Source organism: Hyperoodon ampullatus (genome assembly GCF_949752795.1).
Source record: "Hyperoodon ampullatus genome assembly, chromosome: 9".
Taxonomy (NCBI): Eukaryota; Metazoa; Chordata; class Mammalia; order Artiodactyla; family Ziphiidae; genus Hyperoodon; species Hyperoodon ampullatus.
In genome coordinates, this window is record NC_136922.1 from 60,474,086 (window position 1) to 60,499,497 (window position 25,412).

A 25,412-nucleotide genomic window follows, 5' to 3' on the forward strand; every position below is an offset into this window, starting at 1 on the left:
TCCATTCCTCTTGGGTAAACACCTAGAGTGGTACTGCTCAGCCAACATCACTTTGGTTTTGAAGCCTGAAGCCCTGGAGAACCTATATGACCTCTGTAGGGCTCTCCCTCCTTGGCTGGGTGGAGGAACAGTGACATCTGATGCCCTCTCCTCTCAGAGCAGCTTTGAGGATGTTTTCTGCCCTTCACAGGAAAGAGGGCAAGGAGTTTCCCGGACACCGTACTCAAAACTCACCTGGTCCCGAAGACCTTGAGATGCCCTTTACATGGCTCTAAGACCTTGACATATCTTATCAGTGAGATGTTCAGTGGGGCATCTGACAGAGACGGTGGGACAAAGGGGTGCCCCCACCCCAGATAGTGATGGTGGTTGGGCCTACGTGGGCGCATCCTTCAACAAGGGAGGGGAGAGAGCTCGTTGATAAGTGTGTGTATCTGTTAGAAACATCCAATATTCCATTTTCTTCATGCTTTGAAGTTCCACAATTAAAAGGGTTATTATTGCTACCTTTACTAAAACAACAAGACAAACTATAAAAATCTGTAAACCTGCTAACGCTTTTAACTTCTACCAGCTCTGGTCATAAAATGGTTATCTTAAATGCTCCTGTATTTCTGATAACAAATAGTGTCATTTTTGTTCTCAGATATGACACCCCTTCCTCTGGAAAATATGCCCATGCCCAAAAGCACATCATTAGCAAATGCCACCAGTAATGCACATTACTGGAATCAATCTCCTCTGAGGCTAGTACAGACAAAAAATAAACATGCACAAGTGGTCCTGGCCAGGGCTGGTGAAATACTGTCCAGAAGGGCAGGATTCAGTTAAGAGCACAAAATGTTTTCTTTGTTTTGAACGTGCTGTATAGCTACTTCAAGAAGCCCTGACATGTCGGCCATTTCCACCACTGACCTGGTGGTTCCTGAACGCACTGGGTGTCTTGGATGCAGAGTAGGGCTTTCAGAGCTAATGTCCTTTCTAAATTGGAGGTTTAAGTAGAGACAGTGTTAACACAAGCAGTTGTTTCCGTCCCTATCTTTATCACATTAATCCTCACGGGGAGGTAGGCACTGTCTCCAATGTATACATGAGGAGGCCGAGCTTACAAAGGGTTAAGGCCATCTGTCTCTCAAGCTGCAGAACCAAGATTTGGATCCAGTTGCCAAAAGCTCTCACCACTTTACCTCTATGTTCCCAGGGTTTTAGAAGATGGCCCAGAAAACTCCAGGTTTACAGAATACCTTTTGTCAACATATCTGGGTCTGCTTACGAATTCCCTAAGCTGACATACCATAATGATCATGCTCTAAAATTGTGTGCCCCAAATCACTTTCCCACTGATCTCACCTTATTCCAACTGCTTTGGAATTCACATTGCCTTACAATTTCTAAGACATTGTGTGGATGTGAATACACAGATTATAACTGCACTAAAACAGTATGGAAAGAATGACTCTATGTGTACCTCCATCTTGTCTAGCTAATCATCCATGCTAGTCATTTAGTCCACCTGTGTGTATGTCATGTTCATTAAGTGTCTGCTCTACATGTGTATAACCTGCTTCTACTAAGAGATGGAAGTTCTAATCCATAAGGGCTATGCCTTCTGCTTTTTTGTACTCCCAATACCTGGAACAGTGACTGTAACAAAATAGATGCTCCATAAATTATGTGAAATGAGAAGATACCCCATCCTGGTGCTGTGGAAAACAGGGTCACTCACTTGGGGACTGCTGAACTTGGGCCAGTTTTCACTTAGATGAGCCTCGATTTCTTTTGCCTTTAAAGTGGGGTTAATAAATGGTGATGTGAATGTTTTTGTGCACTATAAAGATATAATCTATTATTATTACAGATCGGCATCAATTTGATTGCTTTCTTCAAGTCAAGAAAATGTTTTGTGTGGGAAGGTCTCTTATGAGTGATGTAGTTGAGGAAAAATAATTGAAGTACTATCTCGTCGTTGCCATCCTTACTCTAACCAACACTTTGAGTAGTAAGAGATTAAAAATAAGCATCTGCATAATGCAGTGGGGAAGGAAGCAAATTAGCTACAAGACTGGACCATAACACTCAGGAAGCAGGATAAAAATTTTACAAGTCAATCAATGAAGAAGATGAAAGGCCAGTGATTAGAACAAAGCAGTATATAAACAAACAAGCAAACAAGTCATAGGCCAGGAAAGGGTGTGTTAGTGACCCTGAATATACGAAAGCCAGAGAGTACAGCAACATGAAGTCATTCTCCAGCTTAAGACGGCACGTTTATGTGAAAAGGGAAATATAAATCAAGGCCATTTTCTCAATGGGAAGAGTTTAGAGAATGTTTTTTAGGCATTGTCCAGTTATTTAACTCTTTAGGGCAGAATCTGTTAGAAATACCAAACCCTGGCCTCAGGACTTTATAAGTAGGTCACAAAATTCAGTCAGGCTAAAATATTTCAATTTTCTTCTTTTCCGCCATTAAATAGGATGGGATTTATCTCTCTGAGGTTTTTCCTTCTGTTTCATTCTCTTCTTTTGGGTCGGTGGGGGGAATTATGTTAGTTTAGACCTTACCTTAGTTATCTTTTCCTCTCAGATTTTCTGCCTTTAGTAAGGCTGTTTAGGTGTATTTCATTTTCTAAAAATAAAGCGATTGGGGGAGAGTTCACCTCAACTCCACTCAGACAGAGCTTCTAAATGTCAAGCTAAATTTTGTCAGTTCTATCAGTCATTTCCATCCTGAGGGTAAAATTAATACTTCACTTTTTAAAATGATTTGCTGTTTATTAGTAACTCCGGAGAACTGCAAAATGTTATAATCTGAGCAACCTATTGCCAAAACTATAAAGGAATGTTAAAGGTCTACTATCAGGCCAGATAGCAGGAGGCACAGGAATATGAAATGAAACAACACAATGCAGAAACTTAAATTACGCATTTATAGATATAATCTGTGACTTCATGGTTGTTATAGGCCGCCTAAACAAGAAAACAAAAAAATTTGTTTAATTTCCTTTGGTACCTTTCTCTGGTTTAATACTTGAATTTTTCCCAAGTGGGCCAAAAAATATATGCAAATATTTTCCAGGAGAGACTGTGAAGTGCTATTATAACCAGAAATCCAGCCAACTCTTTCCACGGCAGCTCCACTAAGACATAAGCAAGCATTCATTCAGTCCCATTGGACTCATGTCTGGAAGCTAAGCAAGTAGATTACAGTAACTTTTCTCCAAGCAAAGTGGAATACAGGTTAACCCAGGCAAGAAAACACACAGCTATGACAAGATGGGTCCCATTTAAAAGCAGTGGTTTCCCAACTCTGGCTGTAGGTTGGAATTACCTAGAGAGAGGTTTTAAAAACCCCCAATGCCCAACCCACCAACAGGATCAGGGTCTCTAGAGTGGAGCCCATGGACAATTTCAGGATGAACTTTTAACAGCTGGTTTGCAAGCCTGAATATTTAACAACTGGCTCCCTGGAGTCAGCTCCAACCCACCCTTAAAGAAAACCCTGACTAAACTAAACCGGTAAGTTCTTCAGTTCTGACCTGCTATTTGAACGATGGAGTGGGGTAAAAGTGAGGGTTACTGTGAATGAAGGTGAACCACAGTTCCTATCTTAATGTATTTTTGTATTTTAGGTTTAGAAGTAGTAACTGGGGCAGCTAAATGGCTGAAGGTCTAATGAGGTTTTTTTTTTTTTTTTAAAGACATTTATTCAGTATCATGATCAGACTATTACATTTAGCAATCAACAGCATGGGTGCCCTCCCCCCCAAAAAAAACCTACATTAAAACCCTTTGTTGGAATGCTTTACACTTTCCACAAAACAGAAACGAAAAGAACCTGTTATACAATTAGTCACAAATACAGGCCTCGAGTTTTTTGCCCATACACATGAGTATCGTCTAAAACATGTCTTCTCTGTAGCAGCTAGGCCCTGCCACCACTGTGCTTGGCTGAGTTCACAAATCTGTTGTAGCCTGTAGCTTCCCTGTCACTTCTCTGGCTCTCCTCTCCTGCTAAGCTTTGTTTCTTGGCAGTAATTAAAGCCTCCTGCCACTGCCATAGCTCCTGCTGCTGCTGGAACTGCCATAGCCACCTTGGTTTCGCGGTTTGGCAAAGTATTGGCCTCCACCACCACAGGGGCCAGAACTTCTGCCTCCAAAGTTTCCTCCTTTCGCGGGTCCAAAATTTGCAGATTGATTGCTGTAATTGCCAAAATCACTGTAGCTTCCACTACCTCCAAAACTACTTCCAAAACTGCTTCCATCATTACCAAATCCATTATAGCCATCCCGCTGCCACCACAGCCACCGCCACCATGGCTGCCACCAAAGCCAGCTCGACCACTGACGTTTCCTCCATGACCAAAGCTGCCATTCCCACCAAAACCACCGCCACAACCACCATCAAAGTTTCCAGAACCACTTCGACCCCTTTGGCTGGATGAAGCACCAGCCATCTCTCGCTTAGATAGGGCTTTCCTTACTTCACAGTTGTGGCCATTCACAGTGTGGCGTTTCTGAATGGCAATCTTGTTTACAGAGTCATGGTCATCAAAGGTTACGAAAGCAAAGCCTCTCTTTTTGCCACTGCCTCAGTCAGTCATGATTTCAATCACTTCAATTTTCCCATACTGTTCAAAATAATCTCTGAGGTGATGTTCTTCAGTGTCTTCTTTAATGCCACCAACAAAAATCTTTTTCACAGTTAAGTGGGCACCAGGTCTTTGAGAATCTTCTCTTGAGACGGCCCTCTTTGGTTCCACCACTCTTCCATCCACCTCGTGTGGCCTTGCCTTCATGGCCGCACCCACCTCCTCCACAGTGGCATACGTGACAAACCCGAAGCCTCTGGAGTGCCTGGTGTTTGGATCCCTCATTACCACACAATCTGTGAGTGCTCCCCACTGCTCAAAGTGGCTCCTCAGACTGTCATCTGTTGTCTCAAAGCTCAAACCTCCGATGAAGAGCTTCCGCAGCTGTTCGGGCTCTTTGGGTGACTCTGACTTAGGCATGACGGCAGTGGAGTGGGGAGACGTCAACAGTGCTTACCATGTGTGCACGGGCAGAAAGGAGTAATCTACCGAACGTATCTCTAATGAAGTTTTTAAAAAGGTGTTAATAATGATTAATGTGGAAATAAAGTATGAGTACACTGGAAAGACCTCATTTTTGGAAGTGACAGACACGTGACGTTGTGCAAATTAACCTTATTAAGCCTCTATTTCTGCAATCTGTACATGGGAATTAATAATGCTGTCTCAGTGGGGTTGGTGTTAGGATTAAATAATCATACATAGGCATATACAGTAAAAAATCTAAGTTGCCTTTCCTTCTCAGTAGTTATACTCTAGATTATTATTACTTTTAAAGGAGAATGGTATGAATTGTTTTAACACTTTATTTTCAGTAAATTTAATCATGTTTATCTTTATTTTATATATATATATTTTAATTGAGGTACAGTTGATTTACAACGTTGTGATAGTTTCGGGTATATAGCAAACTGCTTCAGTCATATAGATAGATTTTTTTTTCAGATTATTTTCCCTTATAGGCTATTACAAAACATTGAGTATAGTTCCCTGTGCTATACAGTTAGGTCCTTGTTGACTATTTTATACATAGTAATCACATTTATCTTTAATTCTTTTTTTTTTTAAAGATTTTTTTGATGTGGACCACTTTTAAAGGCTTTATTGAATTTGTTACAATATTGCTTCTGTTTTGTGTTTTGCTTTTCTGGCCCCAAGGCATATGGGATCTTAGCTCCCTGACCAGGGATCGAACCCGCACCCTCTACGTTGGAAGGTGAAGTCTTAATCACTGGACGGCCAGGGAAGTCCCCTATCTTTAATTCTTTATCTCTGTGATTTAAACCAGGGTTGGCAAACTATGGCCTGTGGACCAAATCTGTAAATAAGGTTCCACAAAAACTTATAATTTTATGGAACACACCATGTCCATTTGTTTGCATAGTTCTATAGCTGCTTTCCTGCTACAGCAGCAGAGTTGAGTAGCTGAAACAGAGGCCCCATCGCCTGAAGTATTTACTATCTGGTCCTTCATAGAAAAGATTCTTGACCCATTCTAAGCTTTCCTTAAGTGAATACTTTTAAAAAGTACATTAAAAAAGAACACAAAACAAATGAGGATAGGAAATGAAAAAAATGAGAAAAGAAGATTCCCCTAGGGTTTAGAAATTACAAAATAAATCTTAGTTCCAGAATCCTTAAAAAGTACTTGAAACTCCAGGATGAAACTGAGATCTAATTCTGTCTAGTCAAGACAGTATATATATTTTTAAATATATCTTTATAGGAATATAATTTTAAAAAAATGTTTTAATTTATTTTTTGGCTGCGTTGGGTCTTCCATTGTTGCGCACAGGCTTTCTCTAGTTGCGGTGAGCAGGGACTATTCTTCGTTGTGGTGCATGGACTCCTCATTGCAGTGGCTTCTCTTGTTGCAGAGCACAGGCTCTAGGCACGTGGGCTTCAGTAGTTGTGGTGCGCGAGCTCAGTAGTTGTGGTGCATGGGCTTAGTTGCTCTGCAGCATGTGGGATCTTCCCAGACCAGGGATCAATCCTGTGTCCCCTGCACTGGCAGGCAGATTCTTAACCACTGCACCACCAGGAAGTCCCTATTGGAGTATAATTGCTTTACAGTGTTGTGTCAGTTTCTGCTGTACAACAAAGTGAATCAGCTATATGTATACATAGATCCCCATATCTCCTCCCTCTTGAGTCTCCCTCCCACCCTCCCTATCCCACCCCTCTAGATCGTCACAAAGCATCAAGCTGATCTCCCTGTGCTATGCAGCAGCTTCCCACTAGCCATCTATTTTACATTTGGTAGTGTATATATGTCAATGCTACTCTCTCACCTCATCCCAGCTTCCCCTTCCCGCTCTGTGTCCTCAAGTCTGTTCTCTACGTCTGCGTCTTTATTCCTGCCCTGCCACTAGGTTCATCAGTACCATTTTTTTAGATTCCATGTATGTGCATTAGCATACGGTATTTGTTTTTCTCTTTCTGACTTACTTTACTCTGTATGACAGACTCTAGGTCCATCCACCTCATTACAAATAACTCAATTTCGTTCCTTTTTATGGCAGAGTAATATTCCACTGTATATACGTGCCACATCTTCTTTATTCGTTCACCTGTTGATGGACATTTAGGTTACTTCCGTGTCCCAGCTATTGTAAATAGTGTTGCAATGAACATTGTGGTACATGTATCTTTTTGAATTATGGTTTTCTCAGGGTATATGCCCAGTAGTAAGATTGCTGGGTCATATGGTAGTTCTATCTTTAGTTTTTTAAGGAAACTCCATACTGTTCTCCATAGTGGCTGTATCAATTTATATTCCTACCAATGGTGCAGGAGGGTTCCCTTTTCTCCACACCCTCTCCAGCATTTATTGTTTCTAAATTTTTTCATGATGGCCATTCTGATTGGTATGAGGTAATACCTCATTGTGGTTTTGATTTGCATTTCTCTAATGATTAGTGATGTTGAGCACCTTTTCATGTGTTTGTTGGCCATCTGTATGTCTTCTTTGAAGAAATGTCTATTTAGGTCTTCTGCCCATTTTTGGATTGGGTTGTTTGTTTTTTTTGATATTGAGCTGCATGAGCTGCTTGTATATTTTGGAGATTAATCCTTTGTCAATTGCTTCATTTGCAAATATTTTCTCCCATTCTGAGGGTTGTCTTTTAGTCTTGTTTATGGTTTCCTTTGCTGTGCAAAAGCTTTTAAGTTTCATTAGGTCCCATTTGTTTATTTTTGTTTTTATTTCCATTTCTCTATGAGGTGGGTCAAAAAGGATCTTGCTGTGATTTATGTCATAGAGTGTTCTGCCTGTGTTTTCCTCTAAGAGTTTTATAGTGTCTGGCCTTACATTTAGGTCTCTAATCCATTTTGAGTTTATTTTTGTGTATGGTGTTAGGGAGTGTTCTAATTTCATTCTTTTACATGTAGCTGTCCAGTTTTCCCAGCACCACTTATTGAAAAGGCTGTCTTTTCTCCACTGTATATTCTTGCCCCCTTTGTCAAAGATAAGGTGACCATATGTGTGTGGGTTTATCTCTGGGCTTTCTGTCCTGTTCCATTGATCTATATGTCTGTTTTTGTGCCAGTACCATACTAAGACAGTATATTTTAAAGAATACTTTATAAATGAAACTTTCTGCAAGATGACTATTACTTCTGCACCAGGAACACATCCTGAATATGAAACTTGGAAGAGTGAATTTAGAAGGTAGAAACATGGAAAACTACTTATAACCTGGCAATGAAAGTGACTGAAACCACATTAGTCAGGCAAAATAAGCTGATCTCTCTAACTACAGGTAAAATAACATTTCAAACATTGAAAAATGTATACAGTCAAAATGGTACAGGGTAGGAGTTTAAGAAACCATTTCCCCTGCTAATTTTTGATGTTTACATGGAAGGTTCTTCAAGCAGCAAATAATTTACCAATGATGTTGACAAACTGAAAATGATACATCTTTACCACAACATATATTAATTCTCTCAGTGGGAAATTGCTAAAATAGACAAGGTGTCAGAAAGATTTCTTTACGTCTGAAGGAAAGGAAATGATTCCATTTCTTCCAAACATTCTTACATGAAAAATAATAAACTCTCACTTTCAAAATGTCTTTATTTTCATGGGGTTCTAAAGCTCCCATTATTAATTGGGGAGGTCATGGTTATCTGGTGTTGGCTATGAGTCAATCCATATTAAGTCAGGTATAAAACACAGCCAGGTATAAAACTGGCCCCATAATTCACATTATATATGAATAAATATTCATAGAAATACTCAGAAAAGAGAACTGAAGAATTATACTACACTATCATGGCATTCCTTAGATCTACACAGTAAATGTTACACAGAGATGCTGGAAAGTAAATCTTCACGAAATAAAATGTAAGAGAAACATGGTGGTCTATCTAAAGAAAGGGACAAATGCCCAACACAAACGAAACCAATTCATCCTCTCTAGAATGACCTCCGATTCTGCTCCTGAAGCAACTAGTTGAAGACTCTGGACCACAGAGACGAACATTTACTGAGTGTTTAAGGCATGCATATCTATCACATTTAACTCTCACACAGAAACCTAAGTAATGGGTATCATCAGTGATTTGTAAAGGGCGAAGTTCGGTAGGAACTCAGTCTGTCTGCCTCGCGCACCTATCCTGTCTTCAAAATGTCCAGTCCTGATGGAACACAGGGTATCTGCCAACCATGAGCCCCGAGAGATGCCCCTAGAAAAAGAGGTCCTCTAATCAAAGCGACTAAATTTGGAAAGCTTTCTAAACCCTCCTCTTGGAGAATAACAATGTATATATTAAAGCCCTGTATTGAAGAAACCAGTTTACCTTTGTCTAACCCAACATTTCCCCAAACTTATTAGGGAATCCCTTTTCCCAATTACTACTTTGTGAAAGTTATATTCTGAAACACACTCTGAGAAATATGACTGCGGTCACCTCCCTTGATGGGAGATGGATAAAAGAGAATTACATAAACTGTAAGAGAAAAATAAACATTTTCACCCATGGTCAAGGGGCAATGCTACTGAAGTGATGGTGTGATTCTAAGTGGCTTCTTTTTGCTCTTAGGATAACACCCTAAGTGCCCTGGTCCCTGCAGACCTCCTTGGCCTCATCTAACAAACACCCCACCACCTGGCCGACCTTCAGTACCTGGGACCTGCTAGGCTCCGCATCATGGAGCCTTTGAAAAATGCTGTCTGCTTGGCTGGAAGCGCCTTCTTTCCCTCTTTACCTACTTACCTTTCAGGGAAGTCTTTCCTGACCCTGTCAAGCCCTTCTCTTTATGCTCTCCTATCACTGAGTTCTTCCATATAGCGAGTTTATGGTTACAATGATATATTTATTGGTGTATTTATTGGATGAATGCCTGTCTATACCCCTATGGGAGTGAGGGGAAATATATTCCCTGTGCTCAGATGCAAAAAAGAAGAGGAGGGGACCTTTCCAGCCTCTTTCTACCATCTTCTATCACTGCTGACTTAATGGAACTCTTACTTGGGAGAAGCTTCTGCGCATGTTCAGCTCAGGGCCTGGGCGCACTCTGGTCTGCTCCCAGGCAGGCAAGCTTAGAAGGAATGTTTGGGAATAAGTTCAAATCAGGGAAGACAGTTGTTACAGATGCTAGCTAGCTCTATTCTGCAGTTTAGCCTTATGCAGTAATAAAGTCAATTTTAATCTTCACCTCCAAGTCTTGTTTTATTTTTCAAATTGCTTCCATTTGGGAGGGGAAGGCAAGAAAGAATGTTCTTGTTGGCCCCCTAAAATGCCAACATCTTCCACTAGGCCTCAGTCCATCAGGAAGAACAGGGAGGGGTCTCCTTTGGTTCACTACTATAGCTCAGGCCTGGCACACGGGAGGCACTCTAATTTTTAAAAATTAATCATTCTATCATAGAAAATTTCTTAAATAAGCAAAAATAGGGAGAATGGTATGATGAACCCCTATGTATATGTCGCCCAGCTTCAACAACAATCAACACATGGCAATAAACAACATATAATCGATCTTGTTTGATCTACTTCTCAACTTGACCGAAGCAAATCCAAGACACTGCATCACTTCATACATAACAAACAGTAAAGGCTTGAAAACATATCTATAAAACCATTATCACATGCATATTATAAATGATAATTTATAAATATTTCTTCAATAATAAATAGATGGATGAATCAGCAAACGCTATAGGGACCAGTAAAGGGTCAAAGAAGAGGTGGGTCTGAATCATGATCTGTCCCCGGCCCCCAGCACACCACACACACACACACACACACTCCCCATGGGCCAAGCCACTCACCGGTTGGAGTGCTGCTGCGGAATGAAGAGGAGGGGGTGATGGGCGGAGTCACAGGGGGAGTAAGGCTTCCGCTGCTGTGGCGAGGCGGCGTGGACACATTCCCTCGAGACACGGAGCTGGACAAGGTCAGCGAGAGCTTCGGCTGAATCTTCTTCTTTAGGGACTCCTGCTCTCGGCGGGCAGCGTCTGTCATGAACCTGCAGCAACAGTGGAAGGGACCATTTATGAGTAACCAGGACCATATACTGAGCAGGAGGATTATGACAGTGAACTCAAGTTTGACAGGTACTCCACCTTGGGAAAGGGGCTTATTCACAGGTCCCAATTCCAAAAACTCACAACAGTTGCCCTTTTCCTACATGATGAAATTATCTTCTAGCTCCTTGTTTTAAAGTTCCCCAAAGTCAGGATCCTCTCTTCCCTGGGCAAACCCTCTGTGCAGGAAATGGATACACATAGACTCTGTACTCACTACAGTGCCTTCAGTTACAAGACTGCCTCTCTGGGAAGGTCCTCTCAACCCTCAGAAAGTACACCTGCTCTCAAAGTTCCACCCCCAGCCACAGAGGACTTCCTTCATCTGTAGGTTGGTAGTATTTATTGTTTGTGCCACTGAACATATATGGCTTCATGAAAACTTTGATTCTTTTTTGTACTCTGGACTCTCCTATCATTATTTGGGTTTTTAACACTTTCTTGGCTGACTGAAGGTCTTGTCTCCCCAGCCATTAGCTGAAAAGAAAGGACCCGAGTCCCTATAATCGTTGCTAGCACGCTGCCAGGCCCATCTTAGCAAACATTTATCAAATGACTGAACAAACCTGCCCAAGCAGATTCAATAAGAGGGTACGAGCACTGTACCAGGAGGAAGATCACAGAGAAAGATCTGTTTATGTTGTGATCTTATTACTCATAAAGGGAAAGGTGACTTTTCTTGATAGTTTCACTGCGGAAACTTCAAAGTTATTCTTTCAACACTTCTCTTATGTTAGTTATATTCAAACTTTGTTCTCACTGTTTAATCTAGCATTTCATAAACTCATGTAATAAGAGATTCAAAACAATCTATGAAATGGTATCTCCTACCTAAAGAGCAAATGTCAACTGCCTTTTTGAAAACTGCGATGAAAAGCCTAGTGAATAGAGTATATGAAAATGTTTAGGTGAAAAAAACATACACTTGTGCCCACTGCCTAAGCGAAGAACCAGACCATAACCATACCTCTCAACTCCCCTCCGTACCCCACCCTCTCACCAACTGTGTTTTGACTATTTTAATACAATTCATCGTAAACTAATTCCATTGCACTTAAACATGGTATTTTACCCAAGCCATTTCACATTCTGCCTACAAAATTCCTTCAAATTTGTCTTCATTACACTGTGGCATTTTGTTAAGTCAACAGATAGTTCTCATGCCTGGTAAAAGCTTTGAGTTGCTCAAACACCCAATGAAAAAATGTTACAATAGAGTTACAGTGTCTTAAAATGTCTACTTTTACACTTGGAACATGGATGGCACATTTCTTAAAGGGCTTTTGCAATATAATCTATATGCATAAACTGGATTTTATTACGTTGAAACAAACTGTAATAAAGCTACGAGTTTTGCCTTGAGCTCTTAGGTTTTGTGCTACAAGATGGTGATGATTTAAAAAGAAGAAAGGAATGACAATGTAAAACAGAATTGTTTGCACCCGGCAGCCACGTACTCATTTATTTTCAGATGTAAAGTTGGTTCTATTGCTCTTAAAACTTCTTTTTTCCCTCCTCATAAACCTCTACTCAAAATCTGGATTATAGAGAAAAGCAGGAACTGGTGCTTTCGTTTATTATTCTAAGTACAACTGCTAACTGGCATAGTGCTGAGCTTCTTCAACTGGGGTATGCAGTGCACCAGGGAGTGGGTGAAACCACAGGCTAAACATATTGCTTCTTCCAGGAAGACCAAGGCTCTCAGTGTAGGTCATTCAAGTTGGGTTTTTTTTTTTTTAATTTATTTAATTAATTTATTTATTTTTGGCTGTGTTGGGTCTTTGTTGCTGCGTGCGGGCTTTCTCTAGTTGCAGTGAGCGGGGGCTACTCTTCGTTGTGGTGCGTGGTCTTGTCACTGTGGTGGCTTCTCTTGTTGCGGAGCATGGGTTTCAGTAGTTGTGGCTCGGAGGCTCAGTAGTTGCGGCGCACGGGCTTAGTTGCTCCATGGCATGTGGGATCTTCCTGGACCAGGGCTCGAACCCGTGTCCCCTGCATTGGGAGGCGGATTCTTAACCACTGCACCACCAGGGAAGCCCTAAGTTAGTTTTTTAAATAGGAAAATAAACACAGATATGCTATGGAGTGGAATGAAAAATTTACATCTTGCATCTTAGTTAACAGCATGGGACTTGGAGTCAGGCAGGCCAGGGTTCAAATGCCGGCTGTGTGACTTACTATGTGACTCGAGGCAAGCTGATGAACCTCTCTAAGCCTCAGCTTTATTCTCTGAAAAATGGGACTAATAATTGTAGATAAAGGGTTAACATACCTCTTTTCCCTTTCTATAAGAGACTTCGATCTTTGGTTAACTCTGGTAACCTGCCAAGACGGTAAGTCAAATATGCTACTGGGCAACACTGCTTATATTAAGACTGACCCCCAACTGGTAAATGACATCTGGAGTGGGAGGAGCTAGAAACCATCTGTCCACACCTGTTAGGAAGCCAGAGCTCTGGGCTTCCTGAGCACCGTGATCTTGCCCCTGAACATGTCCCTTGAAGAGAACTAGGGAGCGTGCCCAGGGAGTGTTATAAGAGCTTTGATTCCAGGGCAGCTCCCACCTTTGCCCGAGGGGCATCTTCTATCTGCATCTGGATAGACTGCCACATGTACCAGTAAGAACTTCACAGAAGGTGTGACGTGGCCCTGCTGGCAGGCTGTGGCTCTGCCTTTTATCTCTCTGAAAAGACCCAGCGCCCATGGCGGCCTCTGGTCATCTTGTGAGTCTGAATATTCATGGTGGAGGAAGGTCACCTGCTGGTGGACAAGGCAATAATAGTGCTGATTTCAGAGGACTGTTGTGAAGATTAAACAAGGCAGCAGTGCCTGTCATGTAGGAAGTGGCTGTTATGATTACAGAAAGCTTCATAAATGTGGTCTTATCTGTATATTCCATCTACCTTACTCCAAGTTTCTTGAGGATGCATTGTGTGTCTATGGCTCTGAAAGCACCTGGTTCATGCCTCATGTATAGTAGGATAGAATGTGGAATAGCTGACCAGGAATCAGCCCAGAGAGTGCACAGAGAGTGTCAGAAAGAAACTCTTGCCAGAGAGAGCAAGCGAGCAAGCGAGCTAGTGAGCTTTGCAGGCTTTGCAGTGTCTTCTCTTACTCTGGTTAAAAAGTATAAAAGTATCACAGCTCAGGGTTTTTATTGTAAAATAAATACTCTCCTACAGCTCAGAGATAAAAACAACTAAAAACAACCACGACAATGTGCACACACATATCCCTCACCTTCACCCCCTCATGGATTTGGTTGGCTATGGACAGCCATCTATTTTTGGCTTGTATCTGCTAAGTGGTTTCTAGAAGCAAGAACGAGGCACCATGTTAAAAGCATTAAACATGAAACTCATAAAACACTTCTGTCAACCCTTCTCTCCCTCCACTCTCCCTCCTTCTCCCTTGGGTTGGTGGTTATGAACTTGCAGCTATACCCATAAATCAAGGCAAGCTTGCCATACCAAGATACACAGCTGCAGAATTTATTCCTGGTGACAACACACACACGCATGGGCATAAAAACGCCTCTGGAGCACTGGATAAAATTCACCAGTTTCTCCCTTGGCAGTGTTGCAGTGTTCCTCTTTCACTTATCACCCGTGACTTTACCTATTTTTTGGAGACTTGTTTAAAACCTTAAAGTTTTCAAGCAATGTTCCATCAATACAGTTTGTCAAAAGATGGGTGGATTCCCAATGGCAAAGAATCACCTGGGGAGACAAGTTTATAAAGAGCCTGATGAGGCAGAATAAATAAAGGCTGTGACTGCATCCAAGAACTGGACTTAAGTTGGCTCTGAGCATTTTCCACCTTCAAGGGCAGCTGCACTTCGACATATCCTTGAAGGACCAGAACCCAGATCGTTCCTTCATCAGGATTAGAAATGTTTCCCCTGTATTCCCAGATGAGAGGGAGTTCAGGCTTGGGAAGCCACACCACTCTGTGGTCTGATGAGTTTTTCTCAATGGACTTTGACATGACTGGTGATCTTCTCTGAAGCCCTCAGTAATCGCAGCCAACATGGGGTTTTAGAGCAGCGAGGAACCTGGATGAGACAGGTCACCTAGTCCAACCCCCTCATTTTTCACAGTAACTGGGAAATGAGGTGAAGGGGGCTGTTCAAGGTCACTTTGCTGGCTGGTGGCAGAGCTGGCATCTGAGAAGTCAGCCTTGGGACCCTGTCGAACGCTCCTGCTCTGCCAGGTTGCCAATGGCACAGCAAAGAACCCTGAGCTTTCTTGTGTTTGCTGGAGAGTCATGGTTAAGTTGAAAGGGGTTAAGGAGCTGAAGCTTAGGGCCTGAGGAAATGCAGAGGAAACCCCTTGGGGGTTTACACGTTGGAAGTGGGGCAACTGGAAGAGCAGGGGCCTTCTTCCTCCCAGGGTCTGCCAGTTCTGCTATGTGGGGTCCCTTGGCTCCTGGGGGCCCTGGATTTGTAGCCTCACTGGGCTGTGATACAGGGAAGACTCGCTGTGCCCACGTCCCTGAATTCTTTCTGCTTTGCAATGGCAACTGTTCTGGGTACTCGTGTGCTGGTGCGGGCTTCTGCTGGCTTGTGAGAGCTGATCGTTAAATGTTTAGGGATTTAGGCCAGCTGTTAAACATACCCATTATTAAAAATTAAAATTATGTGATTGGGCGTTTGGGATTGACACGTACACACTGCTATATTTAAAATAGATAACAATCGTATGATATCCCTTATAGGCGGAATCTAAAAAGAAATGATACAAATGAACTTATTTACAAAACAGAAACAGACTCACAGACTTAGAGAATGAACTTATGGTTACCAGGGGGGAAGGGTGGGGGGAAGGGATAGTTAGGGAGTTTGGGATCCACATGTACACAGTTATATTTAAAATGGATAAACAACAAGGACCTACTGCATAGCACAGTGAACTCTGCTCAATGCTATGTGGCAGCCTGGATGGAAGGGGAGTTTGGGGGAGAATGGATACGTGTATATGTATGGCTGAGTCACTTTGTTGTGCACCTGAAACTATCACAATATTGTTAATTGGCTATGCTCCAATGTAAAATAAAAAGTTTAAAAAATAAAATAACCAACAAGGACCTACTGTATAGCACAGGGAACTCTGCTCAATACTTTGTAATAACCTAAATGGAAAAAGGACTTGAAAAAGGATACATGTATATGTAAAACTGAATCACTCTGCTGTACACCTGAAACTAACACAACATTGTTAATCAACTAAATTCCAATATAAAATAAAAATTAAAAAATAAATAAAAAATAAATTATGTGAACTTAAAACAAGCATATTAAAAATAAAGGTAACAATACACAAGGTTTATCAGTTCTTATCATTTTCTTTCATTTTACTATTATCTATGCTATTTAGGTTATTTACATTAATAATGTCATATCTGTTTGGTAGAATACTATATGATGCTGTATGCTACTGCACATTTCTTCCCAACTCTGTTCAGAAATGTAATGTTGGTTGCTTGAAATTGGCCATGATGGGAGTATTTAAACCATGGAAGTTGGCAAATATTACAAATCAGGGTTTTCTCCCCACCCCAACAGTCAGCCGTTAAACATTTACCAGTATACCTGTAGTTATTATTATTATTTTTTTAATATGGAAAGAAAGCATTTGAACCAGGCTCCTTGCCTATTCACTAAAGGAGCTAATCGGGGAAGGGATGAGGGATGGATAAGGAAGCCTTCATTTCCTTTTTAAAAGTATAAAAGTAAGACTTCTCATTAAAGAACACTTATAGAAAATTTTTTATGGATTTGTGACTTGTGCTTAAAAACATTTAAAAAAATTCGGTAATACACACCCAACTGAGGGTACGTATTTACAAGCACAGTTTAAAGAGGAATAAAAAGACAATCCATGTACTCACCACTCAGCTTATGAAAAAAGTTTTTACCAGAACTTTTGAAGTTTGCAGATACAACTATGGTTGATTTTTCAGGGTATTTTCCTTCTAGTATTGCTTTTCTACACATAGAGTGAACTGGATATTTCTTAAAATAAAAAAATAGTCACTTGAGGGTTCATTCACTGTTGACTACCAGCCTGCAAATCTGTGGTCAGGCAAAGTCATGTTTTCATTTTGAAACTGAAACTGCCATAAGATTAATTTTAACTTTCCTACAAATCAGCAGTGCCCAAGTTACTTTAATTTAATATGGTCATTTGCAGTAATATTTGTTATTGCTTGGGGAAGTACATATTCCTTAAGTAAATTTTCAAGACTCCATTATAAATCTTTTAAGTCCTTAGACCACAATGTTCATTCAGTCTGACATATTAAACATGGAAACATGACTATAACACCGCAGGGGGAAAATGTCAAATTGCTGGTCCATGGAGACCACTTTCAACCACAAACTCAGGAAATTTACAGAGTTGGCTGGAGCCCGGGCAGAGCCCGCCCTGCACCTCACTCTCCGGCCAAACACCTGAGCCCAAGTGTCCTGCTGGGGCAAAACCACTTGGCTTCCGCCCACCCTGGAGAACCCAGTGATGGAAGTGACCACTAGAAACTCGAGCCTCTCTCAGAAAAACCTGACAAGAATCCAAACTCTGAGACGCATGGTGTGGTTTGGTTGTTATTATAAGACTCTGAAGAGGCCATGTAGTCCAGAGGCCGGAGCTGTGTGTCAGGAGGCTCATTTTGGGGAGAAGAAGCGTGTGGCCTCTGGAAATCCCAATGTTCCTCCCAACCCCCGGTCTGGCCCTGGTTTTTCTACTTGTTAAAACTGAGGAGTTTTGGTTTTATGGGTATAAGAAATATATCACCCCTATGTTCCTTCCCAGCTCCAACAGTCAATGATTCCCGCAGGCCAGGTTTCCCAAACTTTTTTGACCTCAATCCATTATAAGAAAGCCTGTACACACGTATGTATAATTAGGTCCGCAATCTGCAATTCTGAAATCTCTAGAGCTCTGAAAATTGGAAAGTTTCTTATGTTTGACAGCAAAACTCACGGGGGGACCAACCCTGCCGTGAACTACTTAAAGGCTATTTACACACTTTATTTATTGTATTTAGTGTGAATATTTATATGCTTTACTGCACAAACATCAGTGTGTTTGATTACAGGGGGCTGCCCTGGACCCTGTAGGGAGAGTTATGTAATAGGCAGTATTTGCACCATATTGTCTTTCTGAAATCAGAAGAACTATGACGTGTGAAACATATCTGGGCGCAAAGACAAAGAATTTTTATGTAAACATCTGAAACAAAAATTTCTTGAAACAATCCTTACTACCTGTGATATACTCTGATATTTTTCTATTCTATTTGATTTTAACAAAATATCCTGGTCATGACCACCACACTAATTTCTTGACCTACTAATAGGTCACGGCCTGCAGTTTGAAAATATTAGTGTAGCAGTTAAGAGGTGGGCTTTGTAGGCAGACTGTTTAGATGCTAATTTCTCCTCTATATTCTCCAGCTGTGTGACCTTGGGCACATTACCTAACCTCTCTGTGCCTCAGTTTTCTAACCTATAAATGGTGAAAATAATAAGGGCTATCTTACAGAGTTGTGAAGATGAAGTGAATTAATACATGTAAAGCACTTGGAATAGGGCCTGGCACTCGGTGTTTGACAAATATCATGTGAACGACTCTTGTTCTGGAAATCCTAACTCACAAATCTTTCATTCTGACGCTTAACGCCAGCAGTTTGGTTACTTCTGAGCTAAACTACTGGGTATTAGGATAAGTATTGCCATCATGAGTTCTGCTGATTCTGAAAGCAACAAGCCACCTTCACTGATTCTGCATGCATTGATTGATTAAATTACTGCTTCAATCATAGGCAAATTTGAAAAAGGTAGTTACAGTAGCTGGAATACAAACAGATGGTTCCTCTCCTTAAGGATAACATGCTGGGAGGTGGAGCATCTATAAACCCACACACCTCCTCTTCTTTACTTCTCTGCCTTGATTTCTTGAGAAGAAGCCAATTGTAGAAGGCCTTTCTAGCAGGACAGGCAACAGGAGCACAGCTACTTGATGGGAAGATGTTTTTCTATGCAGTTATAGGCTGCCCTCTACTTGGGAGATTCATAAAGTCGCACAAGGCTCAGATGTGGTCCACAACCAGACCTCTGTACAAAGTACCACATCCAACTACTTCATTTGAAGCTCAAAAGCTTTGATCTGCCTTTTCAATGGCCCTTTGGGCATTGCCATGTTTTGGTGAAAACCAGTTTGTGAAGCCAAGAAAGCTTTTGAGGAAAGCTGCTAGGAGCTGGCAGATAGACCACAGTTCTAAGCACTCGCAAATCTGCTAACTCATCGCTCTGGACAGTGGGATCTCTGACCTGACAAGGACAACAATCGATCTTCCCAGTGGAGAGTACCTTAGGGATTTTCCTTTTCTCCAACTACTACAACGTGCAGTCCAGGATAAGGATGGACGGAAAGCCAGTAAGGAAGCAGAATGATCCGTAAGACATTCGAATAGAGGCTATGGGAATAATGGCACATTTCAGCATGTGATCATGTGTGGTCCACATGTCAGAGGATCTGGCTGTTCTAGGTCTCAGAGTAATGATGGCTTTCAGAACACACATCTGCTAATAAATTCATGGGGTGGCTCCTCTCATTTTAGCAATGTAAAGCCACAGTGAGGTTGAGGGGTGTTTGGTTAGAACAGCTGGCCAGTGAAACATGACCTGCTGGCAGCAAGTGGAGTGACTGCCTGTCTGCGCCCCTTCATTAAGAGAAGGGCCTTTCCTGGTGATCAGGGAACTTAATGAATGCTCTTCTTTTCAAAGACAAAAGACAATTTGGACTCCCAAGTAATACTAATTTCAGAAAGTTTCTAGTAATGTTTTGAACAATCATATGTTTCATTTCTCATCCCAGAGCTATTTTTGCCTTCACAATCTGAGGCCTATGGGGTGGATTTTGAAGCTTCATAAAATTTTTCACAGTGTCACCAAAACTCAGAGCCTCTTTTAATATGCTGCTGTTAAAAATTTAATGCAAAATAATAAAACTAAAAGAAGCACCAGGAAAAAACCCACACCATCTGATCAGATCAGTTTGGCACTTAACTTGTGAGGGGTTTGTGTGTTTGAGATTTTCATCTGATATTCACATGGGTTGTGGGCATAATTTGTGAAGCACCACCAATGAATCAGATTTTGTTCTTGGGTACCAAACCAAAACCAACAGATTTATTGCATTAGTGAGACACCTTTTTTCTTCCTCCCTTTTCTTTACTAAGTTTACATGTGATATATACAGGAGGATATAGTTCCTGGACTTTGAGGAGTAGTTCCAGTCTAATTTGCACAAAATAAATTAACACCAGGGCAAGCCAATTTCATATCAGACATTGCAGCTAGTTTATTAAGAGTTCACCTTAATTTGGGGGGACAGGGAGAGGAGAAAAGAGAAGGACATAAGAAAAAAAGAGAAGAGGTGATCTTCCTTTTAACTACTCTCTGGACAACTATATTTCTTTTTTTTTTTTTTTTTTTAAGGGCAGCTATAGTATAGCTTGAGTATTCTAAAACTTTAAAAAATATTTATTTAGGGACCTCCCTGGTGGCGCAGTGGTTAAGAATCCGCCTGCCAATGCAGGGGACACGGGTCGAGGCCTGGGCCGGGAAGATCCCACATGCTGTGGAGCAACTAAGCCCATGCGCCACAACTACCGAGCCCGAGCTCTGCAACAAGAGAAGCCACCACAATGAGAAGCCCGTGCACTGCAATGAAGAGTAGCCCCCGCTCACCACAACTACAGAAAGCCCGCGCGCAGCAACGACCCAACTCAGCCAAAAATAAGTAAATAAATAAATAAACTTATTTAATAACTAACACTCGGTTGCCCATTTCTATTGCCAAGTGGTACACCTTATCTAACTACCATCTACCATCACCAGCCTCTCATTAAAAAGAAAAATCGATCTTCCGGGTAAGATGGCGGAAGAGTAAGACGCGGAGATCACCTTCCTCCCCACGGATACACCAGAAATACAGCTACACGTGGAACAACTCCTACAGAACACCTACTGAACGCTGGCAGAAGACGCCAGACCTCCCAAAAGGCAAGAAACTACCCACATACCTGGGTAGGGCAAAGCGGAGAGATTCCCGCACAGAGGATCGGTGCCGAGCGGCACTCACCAGCCCGAGAGGCTTGTCTACTCGCCCGCCGGGGCGGGCGGCGCTGGAAGCTGAGGCTCGGGCTTCGGTCAGAGCGCAGGGAGAGGACTGGGGCTGGCGGCGAGAACTCAGCCTGAAGGGGGCTAATGTGCCACAGCTAGCCGGGAGGGAGTCCGGGAAAACTCTGGAGCTGCCGAAGAGGCAAGAGACTTTTTCTTCCCTCTTGGGTTTCCTGGTGCGCGAGGAGAGGAGATTAAGAGCGCTGCTTAAAGGAGCTCCACAGACGGGCGCGAGTCGCGGCTGAAAGCGCGGAGCCCAGTGACAGGCGTGGGACGCTGGGGCTGCTGCTGCCGCCGCCAAGAAGCCTGTGTGCGAGCGCAGGTCACTGTCCACACCGCCCTTCCGGGAGCCTGTGCAGCCCGCCACTGCCGGGGCCCCGGGATCCAGGGGCGGCTTCCCTGGGAGAACGCACGGCGCGCCTCGGGCTGGTGCAACGTCACGCCGGCCTCTGCCGCTGCAGGCTCGCCCCGCACTCCGTGCCCCTCCCTCCCGCCCGGCCTGAGTGAGCCAGAGTCCCCGAAGAGGCTGCTCCTTTAACCCTGTCCTGTCTGAGCGGAAGAACAGACGCCCTCCGGCGACCTACACGCAGAGGCGGAGCCAAATCCAAAGCTGAGACCCAGGAGCTGTGAGAACAAAGAAGAGAAAGGGAAACCTCTCCCAGCAGCCTCAGAAGCAGCGGATTAAAGCTCCACAATCAACTTGATGTACCCTGCATCTGTGGAATACATGAATAGACAACAAATCATCCCAAATTGAGGAGCCAGGAGTCAGTGCTGTGCCTCTGAGGTGGGAGAGCCAACTTCAGGACACTGGTCCACAAGAGACCTCCCAGCTCCACATAATATCAAACGGCGAAAATCTTCCAGAGATCTCCATCTCAACACCAGCACCCAGCTTCACTCAACGACCAGCAAGCTACAGTGCTGGACACCCTATGCCAAACAACTAGCAAGACAGGAACACAACCCCACCCATTAGCAGAGAGGTGGCCTAAAATCATAAAAAGTCCACAGACACCCCAAAACACACCACCAGACGTGGACCTGCCCACCAGAAAGACAAGATCCAGCCTCATCCACCAGAACACAGGCACTAGTCCCCTCCACCAGGAAGCCTACACAACCCACTAAACCAACCTTAGCCACTGGGGACAGACACCAAAAACAACGGGAACTACGAACCTGCAGCCTGCAAAAAGGAGACCCCAAACACAGTAACATAAGCAAAATGAGAAGACAGAAAAACACACAGCAGGAGAAGGAGCAAGATAAAAACCCACCAGACCTAACAAACGAAGAGGTAATAGGCAGTCTACCTGAAAAAGAATTCAGAATAATGATGGTAAAGATGATGCAAGATTCTATTTCCCAGATCCAAAATCTTGGAAACAGAATAGACAAAATGCAAGAAACAGTTAACAAGGACCTAGAAGAACTAAAGATGAATCAAGCATCGATTAAAAACACAATAAATGAAATAAAAAATACTCTAGATGGGATCAATAGCAGAATAACTGAGGCAGAAGAACGGATAAGTGAGGTGGAAGATAAAATAGTGGAAATAACTGCTGCAGAGCAAAATAAAGAAAAAAGAATGAAAAGAACAGAGGACAGTCTCAGAGACCTCTGGGACAACATTAAACGCACCAACATTCGAATTATAGGGGTTCCAGAAGAAGAAGAGAAAAAGAAAGGGACTGAGAAAATATTTGAAGAGATTATAGTTGAAAACTTCCCTAATATGGGAAAGGAAATAGTTAATCAAGTCCAGGAGGCACAGAGAGTCCCATACAGGATAAATCCAAGGAGAAATACGCCAAGACACATATTAATCAAACTGTCAAAAATTAAACACGAAGAAATCATATTAAAAGCAGCAAGGCAAAAACAACAAATAACACACAAGGGAATCCCCATCAGGATAACAGCTGATCTCTCAGCAGAAACTCTACAAGCCAGAAGGGAGTGGCAGGACATAATTAAAGTGATGAAGGAGAAAAACCTGCAACCAAGATTACTCTACCCAGCAAGGATCTCATTCAGATTTGATGGAGAAATTAAAACGTTTACAGACAAGCAAAAGCTGAGAGAGTTCAGCACCACCAAACCAGCTTTACAACAAATGCTAAAGGAACTTCTCTAGGCAAGAAACACAACAGAAGGAAAAGACCTACAATAACGAACCCAAAACAATTAAGAAAATGGGAATAGGAACATACATATCAATAATTACCTTAAATGTAAATGGACTAAATGCTCCCACCAAAAGACACAGATTGGCTGAATGGATACAAAAACAAGACCCATATATATGCTGTCTACAAGACACCCACTTCAGACCTAGAGACACATACAGACTGAAAGTAAGGGGATGGAAAAAGATATTCCATGCAAAGGGAAACCAAAAGAAAGCTGGAGTAGCAATTCTCATATCAGACAAAATAGACTTTAAAATAAAGACTACTAGAAGAGACAAAGAAGGACACTACATAATGATCAAGGGATCAATCCAAGAAGAAGATATAACAATTGTAAATATTTATGCACCAAACATAGGAGCACCTCAATACATAAGGCAAATACTAACAGCCATAAAAGGAGAAATCGACAGTAACACAATCATAGTAGGGGACTTTAACACCCCACTTTCACCAATGGACAGATCATCCAAAATGAAAATAAATAAGGAAACACAAGCTTTAAATGATACATTAAACAAGATGGACTTAATTGATATTTATAGGACATTCCATCCAAAAACAACAGAATACACATTTTTCTCAAGTGCTCATGGAACATTCTCCAGGATAGATCATATCTTGGGTCACAAATCAAGCCTTGGTAAATTTAAGAAAATTGAAATTGTATCAAGTATCTTTTCCGACCACAACGCTATGAGACTAGATATCAATTACAGGAAAAGAGCTGTAAAAAATACAAACACATGGAGGCTAAACAATACACTACTTAATAACGAAGTGATCACTGAAGAAATCAAAGAGGAAATTAAAAAATACCTAGAAACAAATGACAATGGAGACATGACGACCCAAAACCTATGGGATGCAGCAAAAGCAGTTCTAAGAGGGAAGTTTATAGCAATACAATCCCACCTTAAGAAACAGGAAACATCTCGAATAAACAACCTAACCTTGCCCCTAAAGCAATTAGAGAAAGAAGAAAAAAAACATCCCAAAGTTAGCAGAAGGAAAGAAATCATAAAAATCAGATCAGAAATAAATGAAAAAGAAATGAAGGAAACGATAGCAAAGATCAATAAAACTAAAAGCTGGTTCTTTGAGAAGATAAACAAAATTGATAAACCATTAGCCAGACTCATCAAGAAAAAAAGGGAGAAAAATCAATAGAATTAGAAATGAAAAAGGAGAAGTAACAACTGACACTGCAGAAATACAAAAGATCATGAGAGATTACTACAAGCAACTCTATGCCAATAAAATGGACAACCTGGAAGAAATGGACAAATTCTTAGAAATGCACAACCTGCCAAGACTGAATCAGGAAGAAATAGAAAATATGGACAGACCAATCACAAGCACTGAAATTGAAACTGTGATGAAAAATCTTCCAACAAACAAAAGCCCAGGACCAGATGGCTTCACAGGCGAATTCTATCAAGCATTTAGAGGAGAGCTAACACCTATCCTTCTCAAACTCTTCCAAAATATAGCAGAGGGAGGAACACTCCCAAACTCATTCTACGAGGCCACCATCACCTTGATACCAAAACCAGACAAGGATGTCACAAAGAAAGAAAACTACAGGCCAATATCACTGATGAACATAGATGCAAAAATCCTCAACAAAATACTAGCAAACAGAATCCAACAGCACATTAAAAGGGTCATACACCATGATCAAGTGGGGTTTATTCCAGGAATGCAAGGATTCTTCAATATACGCAAATCAATCAACGTGATACACCATATTAACAAATTGAAGGAGAAAAACCATATGATCATCTCAATAGATGCAGAGAAAGCTTTCGACAAAATTCAACACCCATTTATGATAAAAACCCTGCAGAAAGTAGGCATAGAGGGAACTTTCCTCAACATAATAAAGGCCATATATGACAAACCCACAGCC

General features: G+C 41.8%; 1 protein-coding gene and 1 pseudogene across 5 annotated transcripts in view; both read right to left on the reverse strand.

Moving 5' to 3' along the window:
• Positions 1–25,412, reverse strand: part of JAZF1 (JAZF zinc finger 1) — a gene marked incomplete at both ends in the record, with an annotated part of 355,552 nt that overhangs the window by 39,030 nt on the left and 291,110 nt on the right. For 3 of the 4 annotated variants that reach the window (XM_079711331.1, XM_079711330.1, XM_079711329.1), the window contains one exon: positions 10,868–11,064. In XM_079711331.1, coding sequence (XP_079567457.1) covers positions 10,868–11,060 — 193 coding nt within the window. Of the gene's footprint in view, positions 1–10,863; positions 11,065–25,412 lie in introns of all 4 variants that reach the window. The other variant, XM_079711328.1, reaches the window with a different exon arrangement.
• On the reverse strand, positions 3,987–5,085 carry LOC307058468 (heterogeneous nuclear ribonucleoprotein A1-like; annotated as a pseudogene). Its single transcript has one exon. The product of its transcript is annotated as a heterogeneous nuclear ribonucleoprotein A1-like (transcript).